This window comes from Oryctolagus cuniculus, chromosome X (assembly GCF_051225735.1).
Source record: "Oryctolagus cuniculus isolate XC-2025 breed Fujian yellow rabbit chromosome X, ASM5122573v1, whole genome shotgun sequence".
NCBI lineage: Eukaryota > Metazoa > Chordata > Mammalia > Lagomorpha > Leporidae > Oryctolagus > Oryctolagus cuniculus.
In genome coordinates, this window is record NC_142888.1 from 10579618 (window position 1) to 10602887 (window position 23270).

At 44.5% G+C, this 23270-nt stretch overlaps 1 protein-coding gene across 4 annotated transcripts in view; it reads left to right on the forward strand.

The window, feature by feature from the left end:
* Positions 1–5257: 5257 nt before the first annotated feature.
* The window catches only part of POLA1 (DNA polymerase alpha 1, catalytic subunit), a 330362-nt gene continuing 312349 nt past the window's right edge, over positions 5258–23270 (forward strand). For all 4 annotated transcript variants that reach the window (XM_008272470.5, XM_089324875.1, XM_089324876.1 and 1 more), the window contains exons 1-5: positions 5258–5569; positions 10695–10810; positions 14661–14757; positions 15754–15834; positions 23063–23178. In XM_008272470.5, the coding sequence (XP_008270692.3) occupies positions 5527–5569; positions 10695–10810; positions 14661–14757; positions 15754–15834; positions 23063–23178 (453 nt within the window). In that variant the 5' untranslated portion in view covers positions 5258–5526. The remainder of the gene's footprint in view (positions 5570–10694; positions 10811–14660; positions 14758–15753; positions 15835–23062; positions 23179–23270) is intronic.

Consider the following 23270-nt stretch of genomic DNA (forward strand, 5'->3'; position numbering starts at 1 on the left):
ATTTATTTATTTATTTGGTTAAACATTTATTTGTTTATTTGAAAGGCAGAGTTAGAGAGAGAGAGAGAGAGAGAGAAAGAGAGAGGGAGAAACAGAGACAGGGTAGAGAGATCTTCCATCCACTAGGTCACTGTCCACCTGGCCGCACGGCTGGGCCTGGGCCAGACTGAAGCACAAGAAGCTCCATGTGGAACTTGCACGTGGATGGTAGGGGTCCGCACACTGGAGCCATCTCCTGCTGCTTTCCCGGACGCATTAGCAGGGAAGTGGTTTTGGAAGTGGAGCAGTCAGGACATTAAACCTTTTCTCTGATATGAGCAACTATGTCCCAGTGTTTTTGCTAATGGAAAATGGCAGTCATTAACAACTTTGCATTTCTTTTTTTTTTTTAATTATTTGACAGGTAGAGTTATAGACAGTGAGAGAGAGACAGAGAGAAAGGTCTTCCTTCTGTTGGTTCACTCCCCCAAATGACCGCTACAGCCAGCACTGCGCGGATCTGAAGCCAGGATCCAGGTGCTTCTTCCGGTCTCCCATGCGGGTGCAGGGCCCAAGCACTTGGGCCATCCTCCACTGCACTCCCGGGCCACAGCAGAGAGCTGGCCTGGAAGAGGAGCAACCAGGACAGAATCCGGCACCCATATGGGATGCTGGTGCCGCAGGCGGAGGATTAACCAAGTGAGCCATGGCGCCGGCCCCCATTTCTTTTTGTTTCTATTATTTAGTTTAACACTTTTACCTTTGGATATAATGACTGGAAAGATAGAAACATGTTTATGGTACTTGTGACAAATTGAAATATTTTTTAGAGATTTATTTATTTTATTTGAAATGCAGAGTTACACACACAGAAGGAGAAGGAGAAGGAGAAGGAGAAGGAGAGAGAGAGAGAGAGAGAGAGGGGTCTTCCATCTGCTGGTTCACTCCCCAGATGGCTGCAATGGTGGGAGCTGCGCTGCTCTGAAGCCAGGAGCCAGGAGCTTCTTCCATGTATCCTACGTGGGTACAGGGGCCCAAGGACTTGGGCCATCTTCTACTGCTTTCCCAGGCCATAGCAGAGAGCTGGATCAGAAGTGGAGCAGCCAGAAATCGAACTGGCACCCATATGGGATGCCGGCACTGCAGGTGGCGGCTTTTACCTGCTACACCACAGTGCCGGCCCCAGATGGAAATATTTTCTAAAAGACTGTACCAATTTACATTGCCTCCTGCAATAAGTAAGTGGTCCTTCAACACTAAGGTTATCAGTAATGGATGGAGTTTTTGTAGAGAAATTCAAATATAGAAAAATTTAGAAAAAAATATAGAAAAATATAGGAAAAAAGGCATGGCATTTGGCATATTTGGATACTGGTTAGGTTGTCTGTGTCTCACATGGAGTGCCTAGGTTTATTACCTGTCTCCAGCTTCCTGCTAATGTTTACCCCGGGAGGTGTGGTGATGACCCCAATAGTTGGATCTTACCACCCACATAGATGACATGCATTGCATACCTGGCTCCTGGCTTCAGCGCTGCCCAGGCCATCGCATTTAGGGAGTGAATCAGTGGATGGGAGACCTTTCTCTGTCTCTCTGTCTCTTTCTGCATCTCAAATAAATAAATACAAATGTTTGGCCGGCGCCGTGACTCACTAGGCTAATCCTCCGCCTTGTGGCACCGGCACACTGGGTTCTAGTTCCGGTTGGGGCGCCAGATTCTGTCCCGGTTGCCCCTCTTCCAGGCCAGCTCTCTGCTGTGGCCAGGGAGTGCAGTGGAGGATGGCCCAGGTGCTTGGGCCCTGCACCCCATGGGAGACCAGGAGAAGCACCTGGCTCCTGCCATCGGATCAGCGTGGTGCGCCGGCTGCAGCACGCCAGCCATGGCGGCCATTGGAGGGTGAACCAATGGCAAAGGAAGACCTTTATCTCTGTCTCTCTCTCTCTCTCACTGTCCACTCTGCCTGTCAAAAAAAAAAAAATACAAATGTTTAAAAAGGTGGAAAATACTATCTCGAGTTAGCTTCAATTTGTTTTTCTTTGTTTACAGTGATGACAGCAACAACAACAACAAAGCAAACAGTTCGCCTTGCAAAACTGGTCCCAGACAGGAGTGAGTGAGTTGAGGACAAATTGTGATTTTTGTGCATGATTAGATAACAGAGGTAGGTTTAGTGAAGCTGATGAAGCTTAATCTCTGGGCCTTTCGTTTCCAAGATTCTTAGAGGTGCTCTCACAATGGTCTTATGTTTTTGTAAAAAATGTAGCTTCAATCAGTTAGGACTGCTGTCTACTTGGAGGTTTGCTGGCAAACTGCCTTTTTCTGTGAAAAGAAAAAAGAAAAGCTCTGATTTGTGTCATTTGCCAATTTCCATGATATAAATACTCCCACCGGGGCTGATTTCATTCTTCTGATGGTTTAACATGCAGATTACAAAACTCCTGAATATTTAACAGCCAGCTCTTGACACTGTCCCTCCGATACACTTCCCTTCCCACCTAGAGGTGGTAAAGTGGGATCAGACTATGGGGAAGTTGAGTTGATGCTCCTTAGTTTCTAGGCCTAGGTCATTTATTTATGTGGACTGAAGGCACTTTCACACATACTTGTTACTGGTAGACCCTCCTAGTATGCGAATAGCTTCCAGGACTATTCCTCCTCTACTGTGCTGGTTGACCTGAGTTGTGACTTGAATGCACAGGACCAGAAGTCCTATCATGACATGAGAGTGTCCTGTATGTCCTGGCCCCCTGGAGTATGTGAATACTTGTCTTAGTCTGTTCAGGCTGCTGTAACACAATATGATACACTGTGTGGCTGATAAATAGCAACAATTTATTTTTTGAAGTTCTGGAGACTGGGGAATGCAAGATGAAGGTATCAGCACATTTGGTGTGTGGCTTGCAGTCTGATATTCTGCCGTGGAGATGGTGCCTCCTCGCTGTCCTCACAGGGCAGAAGGCTCTCTGGGGCCTCTTTTGTAAGGGTACTAATCCTATTCATGACCCCTCTCCCCATGACCTAATCGTCTCCCAATGCTCCTACCTCCTAATACCACCACCTTGGTGATTAGGTTTCAACCTATAAATTTTAGGGAGATGGAAACATTGAGACCCTAGCAGCAGTGAAAGAGAAATGAGATTTGAAATACTTATGATTATAAGCTGCCATGTGGAAACTGATCAGACATGTGAAATTATTAAGGAAAGAATTTGGCTCTTATGGATGTCTAGCCAAAATGGTTCTCTCCTGTTAGGAATAAACTTGATAATAGAAGTTCCAAGATTTTTAAAAGGGAAGTGTAGGCATAAACTTGTAACTGGCACTCTATAAACAGTGACTATGTTAATGTGTGAACTGCTACATGTTACATGAGGGGGCTTCAAAAGTTAGTGAAAAATTGGAATAAAGAGCTGATGTGAATTTTCCATGAACTTTTTGAAGCCCCCTTGCTCATATCTTAAACACGTATTACACAAATTGCGAAGTTGAAAGAAAAATTTCTGAACAGTCAGCAAGTAAGAAACAAACATTGGGGGAGGTGTTTCATGTACAGTTAAGACACCACTTGGGATGCCCACAATCCCCTATCAGAGTGCCTGGGTCTGAGTCCTGCCTCTGCTCCCAATTCCAGTCTCCTGCTAATGTGTACCCTGGGAAGCAGCAGGTGATGGCTCAGGGGATGAGTGCCTGCTACCCATTTGGGAGACCAGAATTGAGTTCCTAATTCCTGGCTTTGGCATGGCTGGCCCCTGTTATTGCAGGCATTTGGGGAGTGAACTAGCTGAGAGATCCCTGTCTCTGTTTCTCGGCCTTTCAAATAAATACAGAATGAATTTTATTTTATTTTTTTAAAGATTTATTTATTTGAAACTCAGAGTTACATAGAGAGAGAGAGAGAGAGAGAGAGAGAGAGAGGTCTTCCATCCGCTGGTTCACTCCCCAATTGGCTGCAATAGCTGGAGCTGAGCTGATCCAAAGCCAGAAGCCAGGAGCTTCTTCCAGGTCTCCCACGTGGGTGCAGGGGCCCAAGGACTTGGGCCATCTTCCACTGCTTTCGCAGGCCATAGCAGAGAGCTGGATCAGAAGTGGAGCAGCCTGGACTCAAACCAGTGCCCATATGGGATGCTGGCACTGCAGGTGGTGGCTTTACCCGCTACGCCACAGCGCCGGCCCCTGAATTTTCTTTTTTAGAAATATTTATTTATTTATTTGAAAGTCGGAGTTACATAGAGACAGAGAGAGGTCTTCCATCCGCTGGTTCACTCCTCAAATGGCTGCAATGGCTAGGGCTGGCCTGAGCCAAAATCAGGAGCCAGGAGCTTTTTTATTCGGGTCTCCCACGTGAGTGGCAGGGGCCCATGTACTTGGGCCATCTTAGTCTGCTTTCCCAGGTGCACCAGTAGTAAGTTAGATTAGAAATGGAGCAGCTAGGTCTTGGTGCTCATAGGGGATTCTGGTATTGCAGCCAGCGCTGAAACCAGCTGTGCCAGAATGCCAGCCCCTAAAATAAAGTTTTAAAAGTGATCAACCATGTTAGAAGATGAACTGAATTCTTTGTATCCTCTTTAGAGAAAGTATCAGAAAAATTGTTATGTGAAGAATGTATCAACAAGCATGTGGCCAAACAGGAAGGAAAACATTATAAATGTGTGGCAGGCATTACCTAATGAAAACACATTATACTTACTTAGAAAAAAATAAAATGAAATGCATACATTGCATGCATGATAGTATAAGCAAGAACTTAGTGCTCTTTTGTCTTTGATAACATTGACATTTTGGAGAAGTCTAGGCCGGATATTTTTTAAGTTGCCCTACACTTTGAATTCGTGTGATTGTTTCCTCAGTGTTATAGTCAGGTAGACATTTTTGGCAAGAAGACTACATAGGCGAAGTCGGTCCTTTTCCAAATGCAGCACATCAGAAGGTATATGAGGTGAAATTACTGTTTAGTGATACTTGGTTATTTGGTTAAAATGGTGGCATATATTTTTAAGTGGTGAGATAGATACACACAAACACGCATAGATAAATTAGACAGCCATTGTGTTCACACACTGCGAAGCTAAGTTATCAGGCAAAACTCTGAGAACGCGGCAGGAGGCTGTCGCTTTCCCAGGCTGGGGGGAAAAAACCGGTTCAACCACGCCCACTGTCCTGCCTGCCCGCGCCTCTTTTCCCGGAAAATCATCTCTCAGAACCAGAGAGCCTCTAGTTCCACGCGCCCAAATCGGTTCCCATCATCGTTGGTGCGCCTGCGCAGTCTACAGGCGGGTCCCTTCCCGCGCCCGACCGCTTCGTTCTCCAGCTCTCCTCCGGCTTCCCTTCAGCTCTAGCTTTTCCCTAAGGGGTCATCACAGGGCGCCTAATGCGCGCCCGCGGGAAGGCCGGGGGCGGGGCGCGGCGCGCGCTGCACGTCAGTGTCCTTCCGGGCGGAAGTCCACCTCCTCCTAAGCCGCTGATTGGCTTTTGGGCTCGCGCCTATCTCGGCCCCCGCTCCAGTCAGTTTCGGGCTGGTTGGCGCGGAATCGAGAGACTCCGGGACCATGGCGCCCATACACGGCAACGATTCCGAGCTGGGGGCGAGCGGTGAGGGACTATTCCATGGGCGGGACACTTGGTTGGGAATGTGGGGACCGTGACATTATTGCGGATTGCGGGAGGTCTCTGCATTCTTTTTTCCTGGAGAAGCGCACTCTCCCGGTCTGCCCCGCGGGTGTGTTTGGGTGCTGATCTTAGGCGTCTCGGGCGGGAGCCCTTTGGTGTTGGACAGGATTTCCTTGCAGGGCTGTGTACGCTTGGCAAACTCAAGAGCTCCCTGTAGGATTTTTTTTTGTTCGGGAGACTGCCTTCCCTCTCCCACTGATGGTCGTCATACTCGCTTGCTGTTCTTTTTACTCGTATTTTTCCTGGGTGGTACTCACGTGCTGGGCACAACTTCGTTGAGTCTGGTCCCGGTGGAGCACTGTCTCGATCGAAAGTATTTCGCTGCTGCCAAGGACAGAACAGATGTGCGCCTTCCTTTTTAGGAACTTGCAGAAAAATTGTTCTGTGTTGTAACTAAGGAAAGCTAGCTGTAAGCGCTGTCAACCTGATTCAAATGCGTTTTGTCTTTTTGGGTAATGCGTTTCTACTTTGCGTTAAGAGTTTTTCTTTCAAATTCTTCTGTGGGAAGGTCTTAAAGTGGTGCATAGAAATAATGCTCGACTCTAGTCATTTCTGAGGAAGTTTGTAAAAAAAAATAGTTCAGCATTTTGGGTGCCCTGTATATCACTCAGTTTCTCAGTAGTAATCTTTTATTTCCAAAAATAGAATACCGAAATGCAAATTGCTTTGTCTGATTTCTGATTTTTGAACAGTGTTCAACGAAAGTGTGACTTCAGTGAACTTCTAACTTAAAATCAGATGCTTCGCTTTCTTAGCTCAGGCTCATACTTCCTGTCACTCAAATACATCATCATTAATGAGAACTGGGTTCCTAATCAGCTTCCTTTGCATTCACCTAGTTGTGAATCACAGATTTCAATTTGTTCTTCTAGCCTTTCGTTTTTAAAGACAATTTATTGTGTAGAGTCGACTAGCCTGGATTACAGATGGGCTGTAGGATGTGAGTACGTGAGCAGCCTTTGTAGCACTTGATCAGTGATTTGCCACTAAGTCCTTTTCACCCTAAAAACTGCACGTCATCTGTGAACATCAAGAAATCACTCCCTGGAGGATACTGTGCAATCTTGATACCTCTCTTAAGTCGTGGTGTTGATTAAGTAGTTACTGGGGACTTGTGACTGGAATTTCTGCTGTGGAGGAGGGTGAGATTTTTACCTGATAGCCTGCTGTGGGCTAGTGTCTCTGCTTTGAGGGAGAATGATGGGACTGCAGGTGGTAATTTTGAAACAAATATTTAAACTTGCCTAACTGGATTTTTCTATGCTTGTTCTTTGTTATGCTTACTTACCTGTACCAAGCATTGGAGACATTCAAAAAAAAAACCCTAGGCCTTTTTTCTTTATTATTTATTTTCATTTATCTCAAAGGGAGAGAGAGAGGGAGACAAAAGATCCCCCATCCGTTGGTTCACTCCCCAAATGCCTAGAACGGTGGGTGGAGGCTGGGCCAGACCAGGAGCTGGGAACCCAATCTGGGTCTTCCCTGGTGGATGGCAAGGACCCTAGTACTTGAACCATCACCTGCTGCTTCCCAAGGTGTACATTAGCAGAGAGCTGAAATCACAAGCAGACCCAGGATTTGAACCTAGGAACTCTGATGTGGGCATCCCAAATGGCGTCTTACGTGCTGTGCCTAACACCTGCCTTGGCTTTTTTTCCCTTATGTATTGGAGAGTGGAACACCTTGACAAAAGCAGTGAAAAGTCTAAAGATCTGTAACTAGCTGTTATGTATGAAAAGACATCAGGGGATGTTTAATGATTAAAAAAAAGTGGGTAGAATGGTTCATTCATTTGTTCATTTGACAGATATTTATTATGTACTTACTGGTCACAGGTGTTCTGCCAGGCTCTGGCATTATGATGGTGGGTAGGTTGGACATGGTTTTTGTCTTCAGGAGTCAAGATGGTAAGCATGTCATTATATGTAGTGCTATATTGAGGCTTCCCTGAGGAAAGGACTTTGCTTTTATTTCTTCTTTCTGAAGCTAGCCCATGGTACTGCTAGATGTGGGGTGTAAGCATTCATTTGTATGTGTGTTTGGCTACTTTGTATCTATGTGCACACACAAACTTCAAATGAGCTTTTGCTCTATAGGGAAGTGTAAAGTAACATAGGCATCCTCGTTTATTCCTTAACAGCTCTACGAAGCACACATGATTATCCTTTTTCTGAGGCTTTGTATTAGTCAAAGGAACAACTCCAGCTGAGTTAAACAGAAAAGGAATTTATTAGAATACTGTGTTACTTACAGAAACTTCAGGAGGACTCTAGAAAGCCGTTCTGAGGGCTGCTTAGCCAGGAACAGGTGCTTTAAGTCATGCTACAAAACTAGGCCAGAGAGGAGGTCGTCGCCGACTGTGGCCAAGTGCTTAGTGGTATAGCTTGTATTTACAACACTGCTGGCGCTGTTGCATAGGCTCAGTCCTTCTGCAGCTGTTGCTACTTGTGAAATCTCCTAACCCCCCCACCCCCGCCCCGCCTAGTGTCCCTAGCTTCTGATTATTGTTCTAAATAAATGTGGGGCACTAAAACTTCTATATTTATTTTCATTTTGTTTGAAAGGCAGAGAGGCAGAGATTTTCTGTCTGTTGGTTCACTCCCCAAATGCCTCTAACAGTCGGGGCTGGGCCAGGCTGAAGCCCGGAGCTCAGAACTTAATCCTGGTCTCCCATGCACGTGACAGGGATTCAAGTACTTGAGCCGCCATGCCTTCTGCCGTGTTCCAAGGTGTGCATTAGCAGGAAGCTGGAATCAGAAAGCAGAGCCAGAACTCAAACCCAGACACTGATGGGATGTGGGTATCTCAGGCTGTATCTCAAATGCAGAGCCGCCATGCCTTCTGCCGTGTTCCAAGGTGTGCATTAGCAGGAAGCTGGAATCAGAAAGCAGAGCCAGAACTCAAACCCAGACACTGATGGGATGTGGGTATCTCAGGCTGTATCTCAAATGCAGTGCCAAATGCCTGCCCTCAAGCAGATGTTCCTAATTGGTAGGGCCTAATTTATAAGCCTGTGCACTGGTTGTAAGGGTTTCTGGGAAGGATTTTTTTTCAGCTACAAAGCCTCAGAAAAAGGATATCAGGAGTTATAAGGGGGGAATTTTATTGTCTCCAACAGTTTCAGATGCTGGCAGCTTGAAACAGGACCCTTGTCCACTTCTTAATTGGTGGTCCCATGTCACCCTATAAATGGTAGAACCGGGGTATGCTGCTTCTCCCTAAACTCCCAGTTTGAAGCGCTGTATATTCTCCTGTTGAATTTACCTTCCAGAGTGACTTTGAGTTTCTGAGTACACCTGTCATTTTCATCCCTTTGTAATTTGGCTCATGCCCCTTCGTCTTCTGCTGCTCTTACTCTGTTCTCTGATGATGAAATTCTATTCTTATCCTTAAGCCTGTATTGGAAACCTCCCCTGTGAAGGCTTCCCTGATTTCCCAGGCAAAGTTCAGGCTCGCTTCTCTGTTACTTGAGTGCTGTGGTATAACCTTTTTCTGTGGCAGGATGTTTATAGTATGATGGCACCCTCAAGTTTTTTTACTTGATTGTGAGCCCCTTGAGGACAGGCAAGTAACTGTTGTTTGTTTGTACCCCAGACTCTGTATAGTGGAACAGTGTTGCTTGAGATGTAGGTCTATTTTAAACCCTTGTGTTTTGTTAGGGGTCGGAGGAGTCTTGAATACATTGAAGGCAGCTTTCCACTCTTAGTGGTCATGTTCCTTAATCTCTGAAACCTTTTCATGTAGGCCTGCTTACAATTTTTGAAGTCATTTGAGTGACACCTAAGATTTTATGACTGTCATCATTAAGTACCTGTATTCCTTACTTTACACTTAATGCCTTTCTGAAAATGAATTTAAAAGTCAAATGTGAAAGTCAAACAATAGACCGAGATGTTATAAAGAGAGATTCCATTTCCAGAAAGCTAGGGAAAAAAGAAATAAGATCGGTAATTATATACTTTACCGCTAAGATAGAGTTTTCAGCAGTTTATTGGCAGCATTTGATATGTGTTCTTTAGATTGCATCTTCTATTTCAGTCAAACAGCTTAATGTTATGAATGTTCCAGCAGAGCTGCAGCTTTTAGGATGCCTCTTATCAATACTTCTCCTTTCCTGGGCCTACTCCTTTTTGTACGTTAATTAGCACCAAGTACAATAAAATACTCCATTTCGCAGACATAGATTGCAGTCGTGCTGAGCCTAAACTCATGGCTGGCAGGCAGCACTCTCATGCTTGGTGTGGTTATTTGTCAGCTGGTATACGGAAGTCTTAATTCTGTGAATGAATTCTTTTGAGTATGTGTGTGGGGTGGTCAGTTTATAATGACAAAGCGTGAATAATTCAAAAGTTGAACTCATATCATCCTATAATATCCTAACCAACTGAGTCCTTGAAATCAGTGATAGAATCAAGACTCTCTGCACAGGCATCTTTGTTAAATTCTCCCAGTCCCCAGTCTGTTCCTCCATTGAAATTCCAAGTCCTTTATCCAAACCTCTGTCAGGCATGCATTACTTTTAAATCTTGTTTGAGTGCCAGTTGGCTGCTTATCCCCTGTATTAGATTGTAAGTTCTGAGCGTTCAGGGGCGGTGTCTTTGTGATCTTTGCCTCTCTCCTAGCACCTAGTACTTGCAAAGAACAGAGGCTCCTTGGAGCCTTTTGAATGTTGATTAATAGAATACAAAATGAATGTCCTCCTTTTATAACCTGCAGGATTACTTATGGCCTGTCATTTCTAGTGGCAAGTTTATGGACTAACTGATGGCTGATCTTTTTTCTCCTAGTGCCTCTGCAGGATATTAGGTGACTCTGGGATAATGGTTGATTCAGTTATTTTAGCTGGATCTTAGAGAAAATTTTTGAAGAGCCAGAGAATCTGCATATTTGGCCATGAGCTTTGTGAATTATTCCTATTATAAACAAATCCGTTTGTATAATATTGTGTATTATTGGTCAGAAATGTTTCTTTGTTTTTGAGGGAAGATGGCTGACAATTTTATAACATCTCATGTAAATTTGGCTTTTTTTTTTCCGGCTGTGTCAGATTCAGGGAGTTTTGTAGCTTCTCGAGCCCGGCGAGAAAAAAAATCAAAGAAAGGACGCCAGGAAGCTTTGGAGAGACTGAAAAAGGCTAAAGCTGGTGAGAAGTATAAATATGAAGTAAGTAACCATTTTTCTCTTTTTTATCCTCCTGTGGTTTACCTAAATCATAGCTTGCATGTAGTCAATATACATATTATTTCAAGCTTCTTATAATAGCGATTTCTTAATAGAATGTGGGCATGAGGTAGATAGACAGATTATGGAAAACACACAACCCTTAAGCTTCCTGTAAGGCACTTTACAGATGATTTTATTTATTTTATTAGTTTTTTTATTTTAAGATTTACTTATTTATTTGAAAGGCAGAGTTACAGAGAAGCAGAGGCAGAGGCAGAGAGAGAGAGATCCCCAGTTGGCTGCAACTGCTGAAGCTGGGCTGAACCGAAGCCAGGAACCAGGAGCTTCCTCCTGGTCTCCCACGCGGGTCCATCCTCTACTGCCTTCCTAGGCCATAGCAGAGAGATAGATCAGAAGTGGAACATCCAGGTCTCGAACTGACACCCGTATAGGATGCTGGCACTGCAGGCAGTGGCTTTACCTGCTATGCCACAGCACCGGACCCTACAGATGATTTTAAAATTCCAAAACGGGTGGGCCTTTTGGCAGTAGTTAAGTCCCTGTCCTGGAGGCCACGTTCCATATCAGTGTGCCTGGTTCAAGTCCCAGCTACTCTGCTTCATTTTAGCTTCTTGGTAATGCACTCCCTGGGAGGCAGCAGGTGATGGCTCAAGTACTTGAGTCCCTGCCACCCACACTTAGGAGACCCAGGTTGAGTTCCAGGCTCCTGGCTTTAGCCTGGTCAGTCTTGCTGTTGTGGGTATCTGAGGAGTGAACCAGCAGATGGGAGATCTCTGTTCTGTCTCTTTATGCTTTCAAAAATAAAGTGAAAGTAAGTGAAAATAAAACATAGAATTCCAAAATGAAAGTAGCTCTATTTTTCCCCTGTTGCTGGCTGCATCTCCAGTAAGTTCCATGTCTTTGTTGAGAGGACTGAGGTCCTTTTACTGGTAAGCTGTTGAGCAGTCTAGCTAAGCACTCCTTCTCGGAGAGCACTGTTCTTAATCTCGTTTGTGGAGGGGGTAGCAGTGGAGACTTGGACCTTACTTCTTCCATGTTCGTCTTATAAGATTGAATGTGTTGGGGCTGGTGCTGTGGTGTAGTGGGTCAAGCTGTTGTCTGCAGTGTCTGCGTCCCATATGGGCACCTGTGTGGGTCCTGGCTGCTCTGCTTCTGGTCTGGCTCTCCGCTGTGGCCTGGGAGGGTAGTGGAGGTTGGCCCAGGTCCTTGGGTCCCTGCACCTGAGTGGGAGACCCGGGGGAAGCTCTTGGATCCTGGCTTCGGGTTCGTGCAGCTCTGGGCATTGCGGCCATCTGGGAAGTGGACCAGTGGATGGAGGACCTCTCTCTCTTTCTGCCTTTGCCTCTTTGTGACTCTACCTTTCAGATAGATAAATAAATCTTTAAAAAAAAAAAAAGATTGAATGTAGTGTTCATTTTCCTTTACCCACTATTTGTGGCCTGCAGGCAAAAAAAATAGTGATTACTATCTGTACAACATTGTCTAGCTTCACTTTCCTGAGTTTTATTTCACTTCCTCAAGACTAGAAAGTGATTGACACTAGAAAGTAATAACAACCACGAATGGAGGATTAAATTAGATACTATGATTAACGTTTTCCACATGAGATGTCTGATGTCTTAGTGGCAGATTCCAGGAATTGGACTTTAGAATCCAGGAAGTCTGACTTTAGAATATTCATGTATTTTTTTTATAAAAGTTGTTCTTTTCTTCTTTTTAAAGATTTATTTATTTATTTGAAAGAGTTACACAGAAGGAGAGACAGACAAAGAGAGAGAGAGGTCTTCCATCCGCTGATTCATTCCTCAGTTGGCTGCAACAGCCGGAGCTGCGCCGATCTGAAGCCAGGAGCCAGGAGCCTCCTCCAGGTCTCCCATGTGGGTGCAGGGGCTCAAGGACTTGGGCCATCTTCCACTGCTTTCCCAGGTCATAGCAGAGAGCTGGATCGGAAGTGGAGCAGCCGGGACTCAAACAGTGCCCATAGGGGATGCCAGCACTGCAGGTGGCGGCTTTACCTGTTACGCCACAGTGCCAGCCCTAGAATATTCATGTTTAACCATGACTGGTACTGGATTGGGTAGTTACAACAAATAGAAGACGATTCCTGCCACTTGGCACCTTTTGTTCAAATTAAATGAGACTGCCAGATCGTGAAGAGTTGCTACAGGATTGTAGCAGAGATGCTTCTTGCAGGAGTTCCGAGAGGCATTTCAGAGGATGGCACGATGTGGCACATTTTCCTTGAAGCACTAATGTTAATTGTATGGCTCTAAGAGTGCATGCCGAGCTGTAGCAATGCTCTTTATAAAGACAGAGTGAAAATGACTTTTTACTCAAAATGATTGCTTTTGAAATAGTTTCCTGGTGTCGTCTTGGTAGTATACAAGTGAATTACTTAAATGAGAGTCAACAAATGTCTTCAGCCAGCGAAAACAATTGTGCCCTCCCCCAACCCCTCAAACAGACTTGGTCAGTAGAGTAAAATTGGGCTTGTTGAAAGCTTAGTTTGGCAGGGCAGGTAGTTTCTGTTTCTGAATTGTGAAAGGGCAGTGATCCCTGTAGAGTAGGATAAAAAGGAGGTGAAAACTAAGCCTAATCCTGTAATTATTATAAGCCTGTAGGTGTGGCAGGAATCCAGTCAGCCCTGGCCATCAGGCTCTCAAAGCTCAGAGCTTTTTCCTAGAGTCTTAGCTCTTCAGGTAGAAAAAAGCAGTGGAACTCTTGAGGGAAGAAGGAATCTGTTGAAATGTTAAAGAACAATGTATTTGAGAGGCAGAGAGCCAGAGAGAGACCCACAGTTAGAGATCTCCCATTCACTGGTCTACTCTCCCGAATGCTCGTAATGGCTGGAGCCGGGCAGGGCTGAACACTGGGAGCTGGGAACTCTGTACAGGTTTCCCGTGGGGGAGACTGGGTCCCACCTGCTTGAGCCGTCACCTGCTGCATCTCAGATTGTGCGTTATTAGGAAGCTGGAATAAGGAGCTGGGTATCTAACCGGGCAGATGCAGACTGCCATTTTCATCGCTAGGCCAAGTTCCTGCCCCAGGGGCGGGCATTTTAATGAGATGGCTGCGAAGATCTCAGTAGCCCACCAGAGTGTCATCTAGTGGGCAGTGGTGTCTGTCCCATTTGTTGCTTTCACTCTGTAGAGGTGGAATGCTTCATTCCTGCCAGTACCTGCTGGCACACTGATACTCCGGCAGTGAGGCAGTTGGTACTGTTGGAAGACTTGCCACTCTTCAGGACTTAAGTCCAGTGCTAATGCAAACAGAAACACTCCAAAACCATTTTCCAGCTTGCTTGTAGAATGTAGGATATATTTGTTTGGCTGATTTGTGCAGGGGGATGGATGAGGGAGATTTTCTTTCTTGAATCACATTTGGTTGGGTGAACAGTTATTAAAATGATTGTCTGTTCACTGAGCATCCATCAGTCAGTGGAGAGGGAGATGGCATGCCTTACGGGTTTGCTAAGAAGAAACCAGTCTTGAAATTACAAGTGAATAATCCCCAAAGCAGCTAATGAAGAGTTGGCTATAATTCAGTTTGTTTTTTATGAAGTTGATGAGTAATTGATGGTATGACAAGTATATTATGCTAATGGAATCATTTAATATCTTATGTTAACACCCACCTAAAAGGAATACTAAGTTAATTGATGTCTATTTAAGGAAAACCCTGTAGTGGTGTTGAATGTCAGAACTCATGATTTGGTTGCAGCTACTCCATCAGGCTGCCATTCCAGTTTCAGTTTGACAATTTTTTCATCAGAATGGTTTTAACGCTTTCACTTCATTTGAAGCTGTTTCTCAAACTTGTATAATGGCAGGTCGAGGACTTCACAAGTGTTTATGAAGAAGTTGATGAAGAACAGTATTCTAAGCTGGTTCAGGCACGCCAGGATGACGACTGGATTGTGGATGATGGTATGTGAGAGGAAATTGCCTTCCAGGCACTGTGCTAGTTGCTTCTTCAAGAATTTCTTGCAGTGAGTTGCTGCTCTGTGTGGGCTGTAATGTACTGTTAGGTTCGTATCTTTTATTTGAATTTTCCTTAACTGAGGAACAATAGGAAGTCTCTTTGTGAATGTTTTGGAGAATTAGGCACATACTTCAGGGTATAGTATAACTTCTCAAAGAAATGGCTTAGCAAGAATTGGGAGGAGCCATGTGCCTGTGGGGCTAACACGGAGCATTTGAAATTAAAGGGCACAGGTTCAAGTTCTGTCTTTCCCCCTTTCCTACTGTATTACTTTGAACAAGTTACTTAATCTCTCTGAGCCTCAAATTTTTTAAAAAATCTGTAATATGAGGATAAGAAAACCACCAGTCTCCCAGAGCTGCTGTGAGGAGTACCAGAAGTTCTAGGTGTGAACAGTGATTGACAGTGGAAAGCACCATGTAAGGACCGGTCTTCATGTTCTTATGTTCCATATAGAAAACTCATTACTTTTGCTTGTAGGGTCTATTTTTTGGGTGTGAATACTGAGTACAGGGAGGAAATGTACACTGTGCCTTTGGCTATATTTCTGTTTCTACTTCTGTAAGTGGCAGACTCAGCTGTGTTGCCAGTTTTTCCTTGTAGACTGGGAAGCCTTTCTGGGCTTGTGGTAGTCTTGGTTCTTTTAATTCTTCTGATAGAGGACAGCTGCTATAAAACATCTTGTATGGTAGACTTTGATTCATCAGCCACATCATTTCACTGGCTCACCTAACGTGGTGCAGTGTATTTTGATTTTGTCTCCACATCTGTTAAGTGGATGCTGTGCCTTATCGGACATTTGTTTGAACAGGATTCTGCCACACTTAAAAATGGCGCAGGCTAGGAGAATATCTGAATGGGTATAAGGATTTCTTTTGGTTATGTCTAAAATACTGCCCACGTTTTAAAATTGATACCAATATTAAATTTTGTTTCTGCAGATGGTATCGGCTATGTGGAAGATGGCCGAGAGATTTTTGATGATGACCTTGAAGATGATACCCTTGATGCCAGTGAGAAAGGTGCCTACATTTTGTGTCCTTTTGAGATTTAAAGAATTGTCTGAAATTTTCAGAGAAGCATTGTTACATGGAAAATTAAACAAAAATAATACCAGAGAATGAAAAGGTTCATGTCTTTATTATCTAGAGTGTAGTCTATTTACTTTGAGCTTTTGAGTCCTTTTGTTGATTTACACTTGGTGATTTTGAGGGCTAAAATTTTAAGTGATATCATCTAATTCCTACTGAAGTGGTATACTTAAAATTTTAGCTCTTTGGTAATTTTACAGTACAGTAACAAAGTTTAGAACTGCTATAATCACCTGGCTTTGTTTAATTGAAATTTAAAATTATGTGAATAAATGCGTCACATTTTCTTGGGTACACAGTCACTGGCAGATTTTTTATTTTGAGTAAACCAAGCCATCACTGCTGCCTCCCAGGGTGTGCATTAGCAGGAAGCTGGAATTGGGAGTAGAGCTGGGACTTGAATCCAGGCATCTTTATGTGGGTTGCTAGTGTCCAACCAGAGGCTTAAACCTTGAACCAAACACCCACCCCCATGACATTCACAGTTTAAAGGGACTGGTGATTTTGTTGAATTCTCACAGTCTGGGATTTGCCTGATTGTCTCTTCATGCCTAATTTTAGATTACGTATTTTTGTAACAGTAAATGTTTTTTGTAAGTGTTTTGGCAAAATCTGTAGTATAGATGAAGTTATGACCTTCCCATTGATCATTTCAGGGGCATATCATAATGTCCGTCATGCCATTTGTATTTATATTAAGATGTTGCGTCCGGCGCCGTGGCTCATTAGGCTAATCCTCTGCCTTGCGGCACCGGCACACTGGGTTCTAGTCCCGGTCGGGGCGCCGGATTCTGTCCCGGTTGCCCCTCTTCCAGTCCCGGTCGGGGCGCCGGATTCTGTCCCGGTTGCCCCTCTTCCAGGCCAGCTCTCTGCTGTGGCCCGGGAGTGCAGTGGAGGATGGCCCGAGTGCTTGGGCCCTGCACCCGCATGGGAGACCAGGAGAAGCACCTGGCTCCTGCCTTCGGATCAGCGCAGTGCACCGGCCGCAGCACGCCAGCCACAGCGGCCATTGGAGGGTGAACCAACAGCAAAGGAAGAACTTTCTCTCTGTCTCTCTCTCTCTCTCACTGTCCACTCTGCCTGTCAAAAAAAAAAAATGTTGCTTGACAGATTTCTTTCTTAAAAAGTTGACATTTCCCTCTTTGTAATTAATGCAAATAAGGGATGGTGATTAGAGGCCATGTGTATATCCCATTTCCCCATAAATGCTTACCCAGGGCTTTCAGCATCTATTGATGCTCTCTTTCTCTCTCTCTCTCTCTCTCTCTCTCTCTCTCTCTCTCTCTTTAAATTTATTTGTTATTTATTTGGAAGACAGAGTCACAGAGAGAGGTAGAGACAGAAAGAGAGAGAGAGGTCTTCCATCCACTGGTTCATTCCCCAAATGGCTGCAACGGCTGGAGCTGAGCCGATCAGGAGTCAGGAGCTTCCTCCAGGTCTCCCACATGGGTGCAGGGGCCCAAGGACTTGGGCCATCCTCCACCGCTCTCTCAGGCCAAAGCAGAGAGCTGGATCAGCAGAGGAGCAGCTGGGACCAGAACCGGCGCCCACGTGGGATACTGGTGCTTCAGGCCAGGGCTTTAACCCGCTGTGCCACAGTGCCAGCTCCTCTCTTTTCTCCTTTTAAAAATTATTGCTTCAAGCTCATGGATTTCTAGAAAATTTACTGTTGATATTCAGTATCCAATCTGTCTCTATCTTACTGCCTTTCAAGTAAAAATAAATAAAAATTCTAGTGCCTATTATCATTTTCTCTTTTTTAAAAAAATATTTTTTAGTTAAAAGTCAGAGTTACAGAGAGAGGAGAGACAGGGACAGACAGAGACAGAGAGACAGAGAGAGAAGATCAGTTTTCCATTTGCTTGTTTATTCCCCAATGGCTGCAATGGCCAGAGTTGGGACAGGCTGAAGCCAGGAGTCAGGAGCTTCATCAGGGTCTCTCACATGGGTACAGGGACCTGAGAACTTGGGCCATCTTCTGCTGCTTTCCCAGGTACATTAACAGGGAGCTGGATTGGAAGCAGAGCAGCTAGGACTTGAACTGGTGCCTATCTGGGATGCTAGTGGTGCAGGCGGTGGCTTAACTTGTGCAACAGTGCTGGCCCCTGGTTTTTTTTTTTTATGTTCAAATTATAGTTTTAGTCAGTGGGAACCCTTTTGTGCTGGTTCTTTCATCTTTTTTTGACATGACCCCTTTAGTTTTTTAGCATTTCATTGCTTTCTGGACCAATAAAAGGAAAACATTCCAGAATTGCTTTGTACTCTTGTCCAAGATTTGGGATCAACCAATTCTCCCAAGAATCCTGGTTCTTTTTTATGGGGAATGGCATTCACATCTAGGGATAGCTGTGCCCCTTCCTACTGGGGCATAATGGCTTTTAGACCCTTTCAATGAATAGAGTTAGGAAGTTATATGAGGGTGCTTCAAAACTTGACAGAATGGAATTAAAAGGTAAGTTTATTTTGATGCAGAATTTTGAAATCCACTCATAGGTTTTTCATTATACACGTTTTCCATGAACTTTTTGAGGACGATCATATGTATATCATGAATTCATACTGATGTATTTGATTGAAATCCAGATACCACTGACTTTTTCCTCTTCCCAATTCTCCACTTAGGTCTACTTTCATTCTCAATGAGAAGCCTTCTGTAATGTACTCAGAATAATTTTAGAATTACTGGATTACCTCTACCAAAAATCATTCCAAGAGTTTTTGGTTTCTTTCAGGGTTATTTGCTCTTTTCATATATTTTGCCAAGGGTCTATTCTCAGAGTGTTGTGCAGATGATGGCTTTATCCACCACAGTGCCAGCCCTCCCATACCTATTATGTAGTCTCTCCCCAGTCTGCCTTCCTGGCAACAATTAATCTAATTTCTTTCTTTTTTCTTTAAATATTTATTTATTTATTTGAAGGGCAGAGTTATAGAGAGGCGTTGGGGGGGGGGGATTCCTTCATATGCTGGTTCACTCCCCAGATGGCTGCAATGGCGAAAGCTGCACAAATCCGAAGCTAGGAGCCAGGAGCTTCTTCCAGGTCTCCCACACGGGTTCAGGGGCCCAAGCACTTGGGCCATCATCTTCCACTGTTTTCCCAGGCTGTAGCAGAGAGCTGTATCAGAAGTGGAGCTGCTGGGACTCGAACTGGCACTCATATGGGATGCCAGCACTGCAGGTGGGGGCTTTACCTGCCATGCCACAGTGCTGGCCCGTAATCTGCTTTCTGTCTCTGTAGATTTCCCTGTTCTGGATGTTTCATAAAAAAGGAATTTTATAATAGATGGTCATTGTGACTGGCTTTCATTTAGCATAATATTTTCTTTTTTAAATAAGTTTTATTTATTTATTTGAGAGGTAGAGTTACAGAGAGATGGAGAGAAAGGTCTTCCATCTGCTGGTTCACTCTCCAAATGGCTGCAATGACTGGAGCTGGACTGATTTGAAGCCAAGAGCCAGGAGCTTCTTCTGGGTCTCCCACACTATTGCAGGGCCCAAGTCTGTTTTCTCAAGCCATAGCAGAGAGCTGGATTGGAAGAGGAGTAGCTGGGACACGAACGGGCATCCATATGGGATGTCAGCTCTGCAGGCGGAGGCTTAGCCTACTATGCCACAGCGCCAACCCCAATTAAGATTTATTTGAAAGAGTGAGAGGGTGACATGGATCTTCCATTCATTGGTTCACTTTTTAACAGCTGGGGCTGGGCCAGGCTGAAGCCAGGAGCTTGGAACTCATCCCTCGTGTCTGACGTGGGCTGCTAGGGCCCAGGCCCTTGGGCCATCTTCCATTCCTTTCCCAGGCTTGTTAGCTGAGAGTTAGGTTGGAAGCGGAGCAGTGCGGACTCAGACTGGCTCTCGTATGGGATTCTGGCATCACAGGTGGCGGCTTAACTAGCTGTGCCACAGTGCTGTCCCCCTCCCACCTTTTGGTTATTGTGCATGGTGTTGATATGAACATTTGTGTACAAGTTTTTGTTTGAATAACTGTTTTGTGGTATGTACCCAGGAGAATTGTTTGTATGTATTTATATTTCCTTTTCTTTCTTACCCAAAAGATAATGTCTGTAGATAGTCTTGTACTTTGCTTTTTTTTACTTACCAAGATAGCCTAAAAATCAGTGCATATTAGTGCTTAGAGATCTTCCTTTCTTTTATATATATAGTTTTCCATTGTATAGAGGTACTGTAATTTATTCAAATGGTTTCCTTGGATGGGCGTTTATATTTCCAATAATTTGCTGGCTTAAAGAGTAAAATGCTTGTCAAATTTTATTAGATATTCCAAATTCTTCTTTATAAAGTGGTCCTATTTTACACTCCCACAAATGACATATGAATGTCTGTTTCTCTATAGCTTTGCTAACAGAATCTGTTGTCAAACTTTTGATTTTTTGCCACTTTGGTATGTGAGAAGTGGTATTTCAGTGTATTTTTGTTTGCATTTCTTTTACACATGGAGTTGAGCACCTTTTCATGAGATTAATAACTGTTTATGTATGTTCAAGCACTTGGAGCATTTTTTTTTTGAAAGGCAGAGTTAGACAGTGAGAGAGAGAGAGACAGAGACAAAGGTTTTCCTTCCGTTGGTTCACCCCCTAAATGGCCGCTACTGCTGGCATGCTGCGCCGATCCGAAGCCAGGAGCCAGGTACTTCCTCCTGGTCTCCCATGCGGGCTTGGGCCATCCTCCACTGCCTTCCTGGGCCACAGCAGAGAGCTGGACTGGAAGAGGAGCAACTGGGACAGAATCTGGCACCCCAACTGGGACTAGAACCAGCGGTGCCAGTGCCGCAGGCAGAGGATTAGCCTAGTGAGCCGTGGCGCTGGCCAGAGCATTTTCATTTTTAAGGATTTTGATATGTGATTCATATGGCATTTATGTTGATTTACTTCCTTACAAATGGCTATATAACACTAATTATTATAAAATCCATCTTTTTCCCAGTGATACAAGATGCCATGTTTATTATTTACTAGATTTCCATAAGTAGTTAGGTCTTTCTCTGGACATATTTTCTGTTTCATCTTGTCTCTGCATGTGTTTGTACCATACTATCTTATTCAGTGGAGGTTTTTTTTTTTGAGATCAATATTCTGAAATGAATTAGAATTTAAAACTGACAGTATTAGAAAACTTTGTAGGTGATTTACACATGGCCATAAGAGAGAATATATGGTGAAAGTTGGCCTTTAATGAACAAGTGTTTCTGTGTTGTTTTGTGTTGAGATGGCATGTTGTGTGCATCTGGTTGCTGTTATTCATAGGAAGAAGTCAGAATATTCATAACTGGCTATCATTTCTTTATTGTTGAGTTGTCCTGTTAGATTCAGTATAGAGCTACATAGATAACCAAATGAAGGATACTACTAGGTTCATCTCTTAATTTCAGATTAGCTTTAACTTTTTTTAATTCCAAACAAACTTAATCCACTACTTTTTTAAAGTTTTAAGTTTATTTGAGAAGCTGGAGAAGGAAGGAAGAGGGAGGTATGGAGAGAAGGAGGGAGGGAAAACGCATGCGTTAGGGTAAGCACTCCTATTTGCTGGTTTAATCCCTAAATGGCAACCGGCAAGGCAAAGTCCAGAAGCATGGAACTGGAATCCATGTCTCCCATATGGGCGGGCCTTCCATGTGGGTTGTAGAATCACTGAGCCATCAGTGCTGCCTCACCAGGATCTGCTTTAGCAAGGGGCTGTATCCCAGTATTGAACCCGAATATTCCATTGTAGATTGGGGGAATCTTAACTGCTAGGCTAAGTACTACCTGTGCGTCTACTTGCAAAAAATTTTTAAATTTATACTAACAGTAGCAATTAAATAGTCACAGTTAACTCATCCTGATGTTTGACTGGTATTTCATCAATTTTTGTTATGATATTTGGTTCGGATTTTCTTGAAATAAGCACACTGAAAAGATTCTTACTGTGTACCTTGTATAAAATCTCAGAGAATTTTGAATTATTTTTTTAGAAGATTTATTTATTTATTTATTTGAAAGTGTTAAGCCGGCGCCGCGGCTCACTAGGCTAATCCTCCGCCTAGCGGCACCGGCACACCGGGTTCTAGTCCGGTCGGGGCGCCGGATTCTGTCCCGGTTGCCCCTCTTCCAGGCCAGCCCTCTGCTGTGGCCCGGGAGTGCAGTGGAGGATGGCCCAAGTGCTTGGGCCCTGCACCCCATGGGAGACCAGGAAAAGCACCTGGCTCCTGGCTCCTGCCATCGGATCAGCGCGGTGCGCCGGCCGCAGCGCGCCGGCCGCGGCAGCTATTGGAGGGTGAACCAACGGCAAAAGGAAGACCTTTCTCTCTGTCTCTCTCTCTCACTGTCCACTCTGCCTGTCAAAAAAAAAAAAAAAAAGAAAAGAAAGCGTTACAGAGAAGCAGAGGTAGAGAGAGAGATCTTGCATCTGCTGGTTCACTCCCCAAATGGCCATAATAGCCAGAACTGGGTTGATCTAAAGCCAGGAACCAGGAGATTCTTCCAGGTCTCCCATGCAGGTACACAAGGGCCCAGGCACTTGGACCATCTTGTACTGCTTTCCCAGGCCATAGCAGAGAGCTGGATTAGAAATGGAGCAGCTGAGGGCCGGCGCCGCGGCTCAATAGGCTAATCCTCCACCTAGCGGCACCAGCACACCGGGTTCTAGTCCCGGTCGGGGCGCTGGGTTCTAGTCCCGGTCGGGGCGCCGGGTTCTGTCCCGGTTGCCCCTCTTCCAGGCCAGCTCTCTGCTGTGGCCCAAGTGTGCAGTGGAGGATGGCCCAGGTGCTTGGGCCCTGCACCCCATGGGAGACCAGGAGAAGCACCTGGCTCCTGCCTTCAGATCAGCGCAGTGCGCTGGCCGCAGCATGGCGGCCATTGGAGGGTGAACCAACAGCAAAGGAAGACCTTTCTCTCTGTCTTTCTTTTCTCTCTCACTGTCCACTCTGCCTGTCAAAAAAAAGAAAAAAGAAATGGAGCAGCTGGGTCTCGAACCAGCGCCTATATGGGATGCTGGCACTACAGGCAGTGGCTTTACCCACTATGCCGCAGCACTGGCCCTTAATTTTGAATTCTTAGCATTTTTCTTGTGAGTTCTTCATCTGCAAAGCAGGTGACTGGGCTTTTAGTTATCCATTTTGATTTTTGCTGGTACATGTTTCTAAATAACTTATTCCTATAGGAAAGGATGTTAAAACACACAGCAAAGGCAAGAGGAATGTAAAGAAGCCTTCAGTGACAAAACCAAACAATATCAAGACCATGCTCATTGCTGGTGCTGGAAAGAAAACCGCAGATGTGAGTTTTGTAGTTTCTTTATCATTTGTCTTTTCCTTTGCGAAGTGAATTTCATATTTGATTATACAGATAGTAGATGCCTAAGAAATATT